At 38.3% G+C, this 13,417-nt stretch overlaps 1 protein-coding gene across 2 annotated transcripts in view; it reads left to right on the top strand.

Annotated features, from left to right (window-relative positions):
• The first annotated feature begins 4,334 nt into the window (after positions 1 to 4,334).
• Positions 4,335 to 13,417, top strand: part of WDR90 (WD repeat domain 90) — a 53,691-nt gene continuing 44,608 nt past the window's right edge. For both annotated transcript variants that reach the window (XM_074279781.1, XM_074279782.1), the window contains exons 1-7: positions 4,335 to 4,438; positions 6,336 to 6,427; positions 6,637 to 6,813; positions 7,051 to 7,174; positions 7,866 to 8,036; positions 11,759 to 11,873; positions 13,244 to 13,308. In XM_074279781.1, the coding sequence (XP_074135882.1) occupies positions 4,429 to 4,438; positions 6,336 to 6,427; positions 6,637 to 6,813; positions 7,051 to 7,174; positions 7,866 to 8,036; positions 11,759 to 11,873; positions 13,244 to 13,308 (754 nt within the window). In that variant the 5' untranslated portion in view covers positions 4,335 to 4,428. The remainder of the gene's footprint in view (positions 4,439 to 6,335; positions 6,428 to 6,636; positions 6,814 to 7,050; positions 7,175 to 7,865; positions 8,037 to 11,758; positions 11,874 to 13,243; positions 13,309 to 13,417) is intronic.

Raw genomic sequence — 13,417 nt, 5'->3', positions numbered from 1 at the left:
TCTAGTACTCTCTGGAGTAGTACTCCCCCAGAATAGACCTCCTTAGGAGGGCCCTTCAACAAGAAGTATCTGTGATGATGTATGTTATATAATAGGGCAGGTTGGGGAAAGGCTTTACCTTCTTGGAAATAGAGGCTCTTTATCGCCTCCTGAGCAAGGTGCTTTCCCCCAGCTTTTGCTCAACATTATGAAGAAAGAAGGCTCAGAGCTGATTGCCTTTTTTTCCTTTTGATGCTTCCACTTCAGTACCTCAATGCTTCCATTGAGCATTCTTCTCTACAGACAGAACTGGGGAGCAGGGAAGTCTGAGCCTTCCATTGCCATTGAGCAACAAGACCCAGAAATGTCCTGTCCATGGCCAGTTTGAGTAGTCTCTCTAGAAACCAGGACTGAAATAAAACAATTGCATTGGTCTCTATCGCTCACTTCCCTCTGCTCTTGAGGTGACTGATAGGATCAGTTCTATGCCTACCCAAGTGCATTTCCCCTTTACTTTTTGATCCACTGACTCTTTGCTACCCCTTTACTTTAATAAAATGATGCACTGGGTTTTGAGAGAGATACTTGCAGAATGTCTTCTATCTGAGGGGCTTGGAACTTTCCACTTTTGTTTTTATAATAGATTTCTGTTTACAAAGTATTTTTTTCCTCAGGTGAGGAGTATCCCCTTGTTACAAATGGAGAAACAGACTGAGAGGCTGTGACTTGCGTATAGTCATATAATCCAGTAGGTGATGGAGCAGAGATTTTTAACTGAGGTCTTTAAATATTTCTCCCTTCATCTTTCTTTGGACTTTTGAATAATCCTATCTCTCTCCTCCTTATCCAACTGCTAACAAAAGTAAAATCAATACATGTCAGGCATTTTGCTGAGGACAAAAGCAAAATCCAAAGCAGTGCTTCCCCTCAAGGAATATACATGCAACAACTATTTACAAAAAAGATACAGACAGGATAATTTGGAGACAATCTCAGAAAGAAGACCCTATGATTTTCTTTTTTTAAGTAATAGTTTATTTTTCTAAATACATGTAAAGATAGTTTTCAACATTTCACCATTGCAAAACCTTGTGTTTCAAATTTTTTTTCTTCTAGACAGCAAGCAATTCAACATAAGTTAAACATGTGCAATTTGAACATTAAGGAGGACTGGGAAAACAAAAATGGAGAAAAGTGACTTTAAAAGTTCATAATTCCATTTGAATTCTAGAAGTTGGCCTAGTATCTACCTCATCCTGAGGCTGTATTTGGATCCAACTAAGCCAACTTTCTTGACTTCAAATCCTTTCTAAAATCGGATGTTTTTTTTACCAGGTTTTCCATTAACCCTGGAGGGAACTTGAATAGTTAAGTCATGTTTTTGCCTACAGCTTAAGTATGTCCAATTCCTAGCTGGAGGCAAAATTGTAGCAGCAAAGTTGATAAGAATTGTACTTCACCCCAAATATTTATATTGTGCCCTCCTTAGATTTGACCTTCCTAGAAAAGGAAGGATCTGGAAGAACAGTCTCTCCTTCCCCTTCCAAGCAAAATTTCCCTAAACGCTTTCCTTTCAAATGATACAGCTAATCTTAGAACGTCTATATTATGACTGCTAATATATTTATCACAGAAGACTATCTCCTAAATTTGATCTGTCTGCCTAAGTGACATGGGCTTTCCAGATGTGGTGTTTTTTTTTTAAACTTGTAATTTATTAGCTTTCAACATTTATAATATTTTGATATCTGTTTCTTCTTTTCCTCCCTCCTTCCCAAGACAGCAATCTGATACTAGGTTATACATGTACAATCATATTAAACATTTCCACATTAATCATGTTATGAAAGAAGAATCAGAACTAAAAGGGAAAACCATGAGAAAAAAAAAGCAACAAAAAAGTGGAAATAAATAGTATGCTTCAATCTGCATTCAGACTCCATAGGAAGATAGCATCTTCCATCATGAGTTTTTTGAAATTGTCTCATTATTGTATTGCTAAGAAAAACAAAGTCTATCATCCTCACAATGTTGATATTGTGTACATTCATACATACTGTGCATTCTGGGTTCAGTTTAATTCATTTTGTTGCATTAGTTCATATAAGTCTTTCTAGATTTTTCAGAAATCTGCCTGCTGATTGTCATAGAATAATATTCCATTACATTCATATATCACAACTTGTTCAGCCATTCCCCAATTGATGGACATCCGATGTGAAGTTTTAATGAAAGACGGAAGGCTCTTCGTACTTTTTTTTTTTTTTCCCTGAGGCTGGGGTTAAGTGACTTGCCCAGGGTCACACAGCTAGGAAGTGTTAAGTGTCTGAGACCAGATTTGAACTTGGGTCCTCCTGAATTCAAGGCTGGTGCTCTATCCACTGCGCCACCTAGCTGCCTCCGTACTCTATTTCTTAACACTGTCCTTGCTCTGACCATTTGGAAAGGAAGAGAGGGAATATGTTGGGAGAAAAGGATTACTGACTGGAAAACATTATTAGCCTATGAGAAATGGAAGGATGGGGAGCCTTTCAGCTATAACCCAATGCTGCTGGGAGGAGGAGGTGGACACCCACCACAGAGGGCAGGCTCAGAACTGGTCACAGCAACAGTCGCCCGACAGCCTACAAATCTAAACAGGTTTGTGAAGCCATCTAGTGGCTGACTTGGGTTGTGCCCTGAAAGAAAGGGCTGGGCGCGCAAGTCCACATTTGGAGCCCTGCCTAAATGCTACAAAGTTATCTTAGAATCTCTGTGCTGGAAGAAACTTGGGAGGTCATTTGCTCCAACAAATATCTAAGCAGAAGTCCACATCATCTCCAAATGCAAATTTCTGTTTTCACAAAGTAGCCTGTTCCACTGATAGCGAAATAGTGGGAGACCTTCAACATCATAATCACAATAACAATAATAGCTGATATTTACATGGCTCTTACTATGTACCACTGTGGTGAAATCTTGACAATTACTACCTTATTGGATCCTTAATATTAATTATTCTCATAGTGAGGAAACTTGAACCCAAATCTTAAACTTTCCAAATTGATTTTATTTCTAAATGACTAAAATCTGATACTTTCAGCAGATTTCCCTTGGAAGAAACTGAATCTCCTCATTTTATGGAATTATAAGAAGTGAAAGGATGAGGACTTCTAGGAACATCAAATTTTGGCTTCCTCTATTTAATTCTCAGGCTCTCTTCACCTATTTTATGGCATGGAATTATGTGGAAAAGAATTGAGATAATTGAATCGAATCCCCTAATTGTAAAAATAAATTTAGTTTCAAAAAGAGGAAGTGGTTTGAGAGTTAATAAACAGCAGTTTCTTATTCCAAATCCATGTATTTTCAACTGATCACCTGCTGGCTAACGTGGGATCTTTGCCCACATATTTAAAAGCTCCTAAATCAAGGGTTGTCCATCTTCTTGTGTGTCATGGAACCAGGGAATATGCTTAATAAGGCTCTTTGGTAAAAACAAACAAAAAAGTGTCCACAATAGGCTTTAACATTTTTTTCTTTTAAATTCATTTATTTATTTTAAACACACACGGCTTTATGAATTATGTTGGGAAAGAATGATCAGAACAGAAAGCTGTGTAACCTTGGGAAGGTTATTAAAGGTTATTAAACCCTGATTGCCTCAGCTTTCTGAGAAGAAAATGGAAGACCTCTCCAGTATTGTTGCAGGGAAAACCTGAAATAGGGTGAAAGTGACAATTACACCACCGACAAGAGGGGAGTAGACTCTGTGACAAGGAAAGCACAAAGAAATGAATAAAGTATTTATTAAGTGTTCACCATTTGTGAGCACTGTGCTAAGTGCCGGAAGTGAAAATGGAAAATAGAGTGAAACAGAATTGTTGTTGGTCCTTGGTCCTCCAAAAGGGCCGTGACATCAGGGAGGTGATCCCAGGACAAGCCAAAGAACCGGAGTTAAGTGAGGGAGGGCCGTGCAAGGTCGCCTGCCTCAGTTTCCCTTCCTCAGCCACCGTAAAGTAAGGCAGGGCCTGCTCTCACGCAGTCTCTGAGTGTAAATGTGCTTTGGGAGAGATGCTTTCTGAAGCTACCTTCCGACTCGGACAGAGGAGGCCCCTCCGCTCGGTCTGTCCTAGACTTGGGCCCAGGCCTTGGACAGTGAGTGAGCAGCCACGATTCTAGATTCAGGGCTTCAAGGACACAAAGCCTGGGTAAACTGAGAGACGGGGCAGAGAACAGCTCAGGAAACGCGTCTCCTTTCTGGCTCCGCCCCTTCACTCCTACGGGGCGGCCAGGAACCATGACTACGGAACTGTGGGAGCCTGCGTACAGCGTCCTAGTCGGTTGCTGGGCAACCGCGCTACGTGCCCCACGGACGTAAGGGTTGGCGCCCGCTGCGGCAGCTGTGGCGGGAGGGTTGAGCTGCTGGAGCGGACGGGAACCCGGCGGGCCGCTGAGAACGCTGCGGCCATGGCCCGAGGTAGTGGAGCGGCCGGGAGGGTCCGGGGGCGGAGCGGGCCCTTGGGGGGGCAGCCGGGAGTGTTAATCTTCCGGGGTCCCCAGAGCTGGGTGGAGCCTGATCCGGAGAGCGGCCCGGCCCCCGGCCTGCCCTGGGGGAGCCGCTCTGGGCACTCGGCCTCCGGCTCCGGTCGGCCTCGTCTCCCCGGCCTCTGTGTGCACCCCCAGAGCTCTGGTGCTTGTCTCCCCACCTTCGAGAAAGCCTGGCTGGGGGCGGGGGGGCCAGGCCGGTCCGCTGACTCTCCTGCATCCAGAGGGATGACTTCCGGACTCTTAGGTGACATCACAGTTGGAATCGATCTCAGATTCATTTGAATGCAATGGAGATTTTAAAAGTCTCTCTTCTGCATAGAACACAGTGCCTTCCCTGGGAAAGATGACAACATTTAGGAAAATTAAAGCTCCTGAGTGAGCCCGTGCTTGGGCGATTATAATGATAAATACTACATGATGAGCTCATTTGAGAGTGCAGACCAAGTAATGAATGGACTAAAAAGGATTTAGGGCGAGATTGCTAAAGTGGTGGAGTTTGAGTTGACCCGTAAAATGTCGGTCAGAAGAAATTTCAAGGGTTTTCCAAGCAGGGAACAAGGGCATCAAAGTTTGAAAGTGTCCCAGGGTTCTTTTTTTTTGGAGGGAGGTTCTAGAAAGTATAGTCCATGTATTACTTGCAAAGGAGGAGAGATCATAGAGCAGCTTAATTAAGTCGTTGTAGACTTGGAGAAAGTCACGAAGGTCTGGATTGACCCGTGGTCACTGAAGTTCTAATGCTTGGGAGTTCTAGATCTGAATGAGCTCCACATGACAAGAGAGGTGCATGTTAGGGAGGAACGAGGGCTTCTCGTTTGGGCTAAAAGTCCCGGGTTTGTTTTCTTCATCCAGGATTTAGTATACATTGTCTCCTCCTGTTAGTCTTTTTAATGCCGACGTCCTTTTTTTTATTGGTAAACTAGGGACCACATCTTATTCATGTCTCCCCCATATAGACAGGTCCTTAAGCTTTAGTAGCTACTTAAGAAATGTTTATTGTTGGTGATGGTTGAACATTTTTGAATAGACATCCTAATTGGTTTGTGAAATCTCCGAGAATGGATAGTAATAATTCATTATTTCCATGATATTTTAAGGTTTTCAAAATTCTTTTTTTGTCATCACCTCTTCAGGTAGGTAGAGGAGATTTTATCATTATATAGAAGAGAGCCTAGACTTTTAAAAAAATAAGTTATTTCTTTACCTCTGATCGTACAGCCAGTATCAGAGCAGGAATCCAGACCTCCCAATTCCTTGTACAGAATATTTTTTTTTAATGTTTTATAATTATAACTTTTTATTGACAGTACACATGCCAGGGTAATTTTTTACAACATTATCCCTTGCACTCCTATTCCGAATTTTTCCCTTCTTCCCTCCACCCCCTCCCCTAGATGGCAGGCATTCTTATACATGTTAAATATGATATAGTATATCCTAGATACAATATATGTGTACAGAATCAAATTTCTTGTTGCACAGGAAGAATTGGATTCAGAAGGTAAAAATAACCTGGGAAGAAAAACAAAAATGCAAACAGTTTACACTCATTTCCCAGTGTTCCTTTTCTGGATGTAGCTGATTCTGTCCATCATTGGTCAATTGGAATTGGATTAGCTCTTCTCTATGTTGAAGATATCCACTTCCATCAGAATACATCCTCATACAGTATCATTGTTGCAGTGTATAATGATCTACTAGTTCTGCTCATTTCACTCTTGTACAGAATATTTATACTGTATCAAATTACTTCTGTAGATCAGTTATCATTTATAAAAGGGGAGCAACCCATTCCAAGGTACTAATATTGTGTTGACTTTTCTTATCAGTGTGGCAACATCCATTTCTGAATGTCTTCAAACACTTGAAAGTAGAAGAATGGAAAAGGTCTACCAAGGAGGGTGATGTGACTACTGTTATGGTAATATATCACTATCATAGTTGTTTAACCCTTGGGTCCTGGGAACTCAAAGCCACCCTCCCCTCTTACTGAGAACTCCGTAGGTGCTCATCACTCATATATTCTCATCATATAGAGCTTCCCAAGTTGTTTCTTCTTTACTTTGCTGCTTGAAATATAAGCTTTTTTTTTTTTTTTTTTTTTTTAATCTGCCTGACATCTCTTCCTAGGATAAGACGCTGAAGGGAACAGTTTATCGTATTCGTGGTGCCATTCCTGCTGGCAATTTTATCCAGCTCCCAAAAACTAGCACCCAGTCTCTGGGACTGACAGGGCGCTACCTCTACCTACTTTTCAGACCTATTCCCATGAAGTACTTTGTTGTCCACTTGGATGTGACTACTGAGGTATGTATGTGTGAGACACATTTTGTTATGTGGTTTCTCATGTCATTCAGATGAGTTAATAAGTATTTGAGCTAGATGACCACAGTATGAAAATGTAAAGTGATAATGAGAAGAAACAGAAGGCAAGAATGTATCCTCGAAATGCTGAAGACAATTTATTCTCTCTTTTGTGCTCACTTGAACATGTCTGTCTTTACTTACACATCTCCTGAATGGGTTACACATCTCTCTTCTCAGGATAGCCAAGTGATTCGCATCTCATTCTCCAACCTCTTTAAGGAGTTCAAGTCCACATCTACCTGGCTTCAGTTCCCTTTCATTTATGAAGAAACTACAGGGCTTGCGAAGACGTCTAAGACAGGTTGATCCAGGAGCACCCTGCATATTCATGTTACACTAGTTTATATTTACATTGTATTTTAAAAGTTATGCAAATTTTTCTATATATGAAGGACAAGTATTATTATGTTCATGTTACACAAGATCATGGAGATCATTCTTTTTCCAAGATCATATGGTTAGAGAATAACAGAGCTGGGATTCAATTCCAGATTTATTGATTCCAGTGTTCTTTCCTCCACATCAAGAAAGAAGTCTGAGATGTCATTGTAGAAGATGGTGCTAGATTTCTTCATCAATCCTGAATAAGATAGCCTCTGAAGTGTTTCCATCTTGTTAAAGAGAAATTTATATTCAGGAATTAGATGAACTAAGTGCATTTTTGAGCAAAATTGGTTTTTTGCTGATCTGTCTATTTGATGGTTATTTCTGAATGATGATTTAATGAAATAATAAGAGGAAAGAAGGGATGTATATTGGGAATAAGAAAGGACCTGTTTGTAAGCAGAAGAGTATGTAGTATACCATACCACTGAGATTACATTAAGAAATGTACCTCTTGAATTTTCTAATTCATTCTCTCTGGATTAGTATGGAAAAAGCACTCAAAAGGATAGTCTTGATTGCTCTCTAGGAAGATTTTGTAGACTGATTGTTTATATTCCTATGAGGTTCTGGTCATATATTTGACTTTGGGTATTTCTGATTTCCAGACCTTATTGGTGCAGCTCCCAGGTGTGTACGATGGACTTGCCTTCAGCTAGATCTCCAGGTCATTCTAATGCTATATCTGAATCGAAGATACAGCCATATAAAGACTATCAAGCTCTGTGCCAATCAGCTGGTGAAAAATATCTATACCAGTGACCTGTCTTTTGATCCAGGTGAAGAGTTGAAGCTAGGAGAGTGCCTCTTAGGGAATTTAAATTTAATGCCTTGTTATTTTTTTCTCATCTCCACAATTTGCTTTTTCTCTTCTTATCTATAAATATACTCAGATCTACTCTATCTTATTTATTTATTTAAAATTCCAAATCTTCCCCTCTGCATTGATAGAGCAAGAAATATGAAAGCCATTATATATATGAAGTCATGCAAAATATATTTTCATATTAGCCATATTGGGGAGGGCAAGAAAAATAGTGAAAAAAAATATGCCTTAATCTGCACTTAATAGTTCAAATTCATCAAGTCTCTTTCTGGAGGTGGATAGTATTTTTCATTATGAATCCTTTGGAACTGTGATGGATCACAGAAATCTATCTTAAAAATAAAAAATTTAATAAATTCTGCTATTATCCTTCTGTTCTGATCTTCTTTTTTCATCTTACTGCCAAACTTTTAGAAAGAGTAATTTATATTTGTTGGTTTTCTTTTTTTCCCCACCCATTTAACTTCTTGTAATCTGATCTTCATCCTTTATATTTTGACTTGCTTTCTCCAAGATCCTTCCTCAGCAAGGTAATCCTTTTATACCTCCTAAAATGATTTTCTATTCTATTTATCCTAGTAGTTTTTCCAAATCTTTTCATCTCTTTCAAACCTTCTATAGCTCCCCTTTCCTCACTCCTTACCATGTTTCACTGAAAATTTCAACCCATTTGCTGAGAGCTTCCACTTCTCTCATCGCTCAGGTGCCTTGTTCAACTTTCTTTTCAAAACTTCACTCTTATCTTACCTGAAGAGGTAGTTCTTGTCAGGGCAGATCTTTATATGCACAAATGATTTATTACACTTTTTTCTTCTCCAGCAATTTATTGCCCTCTGTTAACTCCATTCTGTCTGTCTTCTCTCCTTGTCAATTATAAGCTATTTCTTTTTGCCTACAAATATTCTCATCCTCTCATCCTCAAAAAATACTTCACTTGATCCAATCCATTGATCCTCTGTAACTGCCATTACATGTCTCTCTTCTTTTTTATGTTTCAACTCCTCATGGAAGCTGTCTAAATCAATACCTCACTCTCTTTCCTCTTTCTTAACTTTTGGCAGTCTGGCTTTTGAGATCATCATTCAACTAAAATTGCTCTCCAAAGTTATCAGTGGTATCTCAATGCCAAATCTAATGGTTTTTACTCAATCTTCATCCTTCTTGATCACTCTTCAGCCTTTGACACTCTTCTTCTTGATATTTTCTCTTTAGGTTTTTGTGACACTACTTCCTTTGTTCTCATCCTGCCTATCTTGATTACTGCTTTTCAGTTCCCTTTGCTAGGTTCTCATCCCAGTTCAACAAATGATATTCTCCATAGCTCTGTTTTGACCTTCCCTTCTCTTTCTATATTGTCTCACTTGTTGATCATTTGTTTTCATGACCTCCCAACTTAAATCTACACTTGCCTTTTAGATATCTTAAACTGGATATCCAGTAGATATCTTAAATCCAACATATCTGAAACCAAACTGATTTCCCCAAAGTCCTCCCAGCTTTCTGTTACTATTAAGGCTACCACTCTTCCCCCAGTCACTCAGGCTCACAATCTACTTGTTATCCTCAATCCTCATTCTCTCTCAGTCCCTGATATCAAATCTGTTGCTAAGTCCTGTTGATTTTACCTTTGTAGACTTTGCTGATATTGCCACTATTTTAGTATGGGTCTTTATCCCCTATCACTTTACAACTGAATTCTTGCAATAACCTTCTGCTTAATGTACTTGCCTCAAGTTTCCCATTCAGCTGCCAGAATGATATCTTTAAAGCTCAAATCTGATCAACTTACTCCCCCTAGTTAGTAACTTCCTTATTATTTCTAAGATAAAATCTTATTTTGGCATTCAAAGCCCTTGATAACTTGGCTCCAGTTTTCTTAGACCTTCCTCTCCTCCATATATTCTGCAATTCAGTGACTATGGCCTCCTTGCTTTGACTTGCATAAGACACTCCATCTCCTTTCTCCATTACAAAGTGTTTCCACTGGCTGTTCAGCATGCCTGCAACATTCTCCCATTGTATCTCTGCAGTTATTTGGAAGTTAATCTTTCTTTTAGATTTGTGTTTTGGATGTTTCTAGATAGAACCATAGAATTTATTTTCAGTGTCTTCTGTTTTCTTATATTTCCAGCCTTATTTCCTTTAATGGGACTTTTTATTATGGTCAGACTTCTTGATGGCTTCCACTTCCACTGATATCTGTGCTCAGACATAAAGCCCACTTGTGTCTTCTATGTATTGAGGGTGCGTTCTACAAGATACTCAGGGGCAATGGCTGATGTCAGTACGCTGCAAATTTTCAGAGCTCCAGAGTTGTAGACTTACTATTGCCCTTTGGATCTTTGTCAACCCCTATGTGTGTGAATCTTCTTGCCCTGGAGCTTCTTTGTTAGACCTCTGATCCTGCTGCTCTCTGACAGCTTTCTTCTACCAATTGTCTTTGTTGACCTCCAGACTCAGTATTTGCTCTGTTTCTCTAGCTAGACTTCTTCCTAGTGTCCTGCAGCTTCTGACTGTTTCCTCATTCAGAGCTGGGTTGGGTAATGGTAATTAGTTCCTTTATATATTTTTTAAATCGTTATTTAGTCTGGAACTTAAAAAATCATTACTGGAATATTTGTGTGGACGCTGAGTTCTTACTTCTATTCACTTTTTCCATCTTAACTGGATTATTTCTTCTTAAACTCCACTTTATATATAATATCTGTCCCATTTAATACCTTCAGTAGTTTTCTATTGTTGTTGAGGTTAAATCCATATTCTTTAGCCTTATGTTCCAGTTTCTAGAATCTTATTTTCCTCCCAGTTAATATTCTTTTCCCCCTCTCCAAGCTGTCTTTTATTTACTTATCTATATATGTTATTTCTCCTTCATCTCAATCAGCAAGTATTTTCCTTGAGGGATATATATAGATACACACACACAAAGAGAGAGAGAGACTAAACTATATATCTATATTTAATGTTTTTGATTGAACTGAATTATGTCTTGCTACTTATATTTTTTCATGTCTCTCTGCTATATGAACCTTAATTCTAGCTGAACATATCTATAGCTTGTTCCCTGAACATACCATACTCTTTCTTATGTCTCTCATTCTCTAAACCTTATTCTTTTTTAAATATCCAGCTGCCCCTATTTACAATGATTGCTTTCCACTCTGAACTATAATGTGTGAGCCACTCATTTGGTACATCACAAATATGCTTCTGTTTCTGAATTTATTTTTAATGTATTATGATTCTTCAATTAGATGTAAACTCCTCTAGAGCAGAGATCATACTTTCTGTTCCTGGTGCTCAGTGCTATATGTAGAAACATGATAATGGCTAATAATAATATTATGATAATGATACATAGAAATGTATGTCTATACCATGTGTATATAATTATATTGACGCTTGTCATATGCGTATAAATATTTAAAATATAAACATATATATACAGTACATATTACTGATGATAATTATAATCTGACTCTTCATTTAGACTTACTGACATGATCCAGATCCCTACTTTAACAGAGCTAGCAATTTCTAGCTGCGAATATTCTCTTGACAGTGGGAAATTTCTAACTATCTATGGGGATAGAAAGCAGGCTGGGTGTAATTGTTAGCTAGTTTGGATAACCAGTTAAGATAGATTTTTTTTTGGTCTTTTCTATCCATGTGTAGGTGTTACCCTCTCAGAAGTCCGACAGGCCAAACTGGCTCTCAACCCCATGCCTCGAGAAATGTCATTTCCTATTCCAAAGGGGGAGAAATGGCATGATCATTATATATTTATCAGGTATGTATCTTACTCCTTCAGAGCATGAGCTGCTTATTGTATCAGAGAATCTTATAATGCTTTGTGGAAATAATGCCATCTTTCTTAGTTTAGTACTTTCTTCTCCTCTCTTGCCTGGGGAGTATAAGAATGCACAATACGAGTAATGTACTAGAACTTGAATTCTCAAATTTTTCGTTTTAAGATATTCAAAAATAAGGACCATGAAGAGTTTTTGTTCATGTGGGTTATAGTTACAGATATTTACTATGTTAGCAATTAAAGTTGCCAAATTTTAGAAATAATTTAATCATTAAAAGATATTAAAATTCATTACATGTCAACATGTCATTTTTAATGAAAAACCTTTTAAAATAAAAATTAGTGAGAAGAATGTTTTTTGGTTTTTTTACATATTTTTGAAATCTTTTAAATATCTGGATTAACAGAAGACTGCTGGATTTTCATATTTGCTTTTGTATTCAGTCTATTGTAATATGTCATTTTAGTTGAAATATATGAAGAAAATCCAGCTCCAAGCAGATATGTAGTTAGAAAAGGGAGGAGTATTTTTTTTTTAATAGTTTTTATTTACCAGATATATGCATAGGTAATTTTACAACATTGACAATTGCCAAACTTTTTATTCTAATTTTTCCCCTCCTTCCCTCTCTCCCCCCCATGGCAGGTTGACCAATACATGTTCAATATGTTAAAGTATAAATTAAATACAATATATGTATACATGTCCAACAGTTGTTTTGCTGTCCAAAAAGAATTGGACTTTGAAATAGTGTACAATTCCTGTGAAGGAAATACAAAATGCAGGTGGACAAAAGTAGAGGGCTTGGGAATTCTATGTAGTGGTTCATAGTCATATCCCAGAGTTCTTTTGCTGGGTGTAACTGGTTCAGTTCATTACTGCTCTATTGGAACTGATTTGGTTCATTTCATTGTTGAAAATGGCCACATCCATCAGAATTGATCATCATATAGTATTGTTGTTGAAGTATACAATGATCTCCTGGTCCTGCTCATTTCATTCAGCATCAGTTCATGTAAGTCTCTCCAGGCCTTTCTGAAATCATCCTGTTGGTCATTTCTTATAGAACAATAATATTCCATAATATTCATATACCACAATTTATTCAGCCATTCTCCAATTGATGGGCATCCATATTGTTTCCAGTTTCTGGCCACTACAAAGAGGGCTGCCACAGGGAGGAGTATCTTAATAAGTTAATAATATTTTTGATATTATTATCAAAATAGTTTTGTCTTTGTGAAGTCTCTGAAAGGGTCTCAGAGACCCCAGAGGCCTATGAATTAATTACACTTGGAAAATTGCTCTACTAGAAGAGTGTCTATCTCTCTTTTTGTCCTTATTTAAGGTTTCCTACTGATGATTCCCAAATGCTCCATGATTCAGTTCAGAACTGTCTTCGTCATACATCAAGTAAGTAGACAGAGAAACATAAATTGGGGGAAATGGGGAGACATTTTGGCTGAGGCTAGCCCCATGTGTTAGAGAAACTTAGAGCAATGAGGTTATTCTGACTTGAACC

This window comes from Sminthopsis crassicaudata, chromosome 1 (assembly GCF_048593235.1).
Source record: "Sminthopsis crassicaudata isolate SCR6 chromosome 1, ASM4859323v1, whole genome shotgun sequence".
NCBI classification, from domain to species: domain Eukaryota; kingdom Metazoa; phylum Chordata; class Mammalia; order Dasyuromorphia; family Dasyuridae; genus Sminthopsis; species Sminthopsis crassicaudata.
This window is presented reverse-complemented; position numbering and strand designations above follow the sequence as displayed.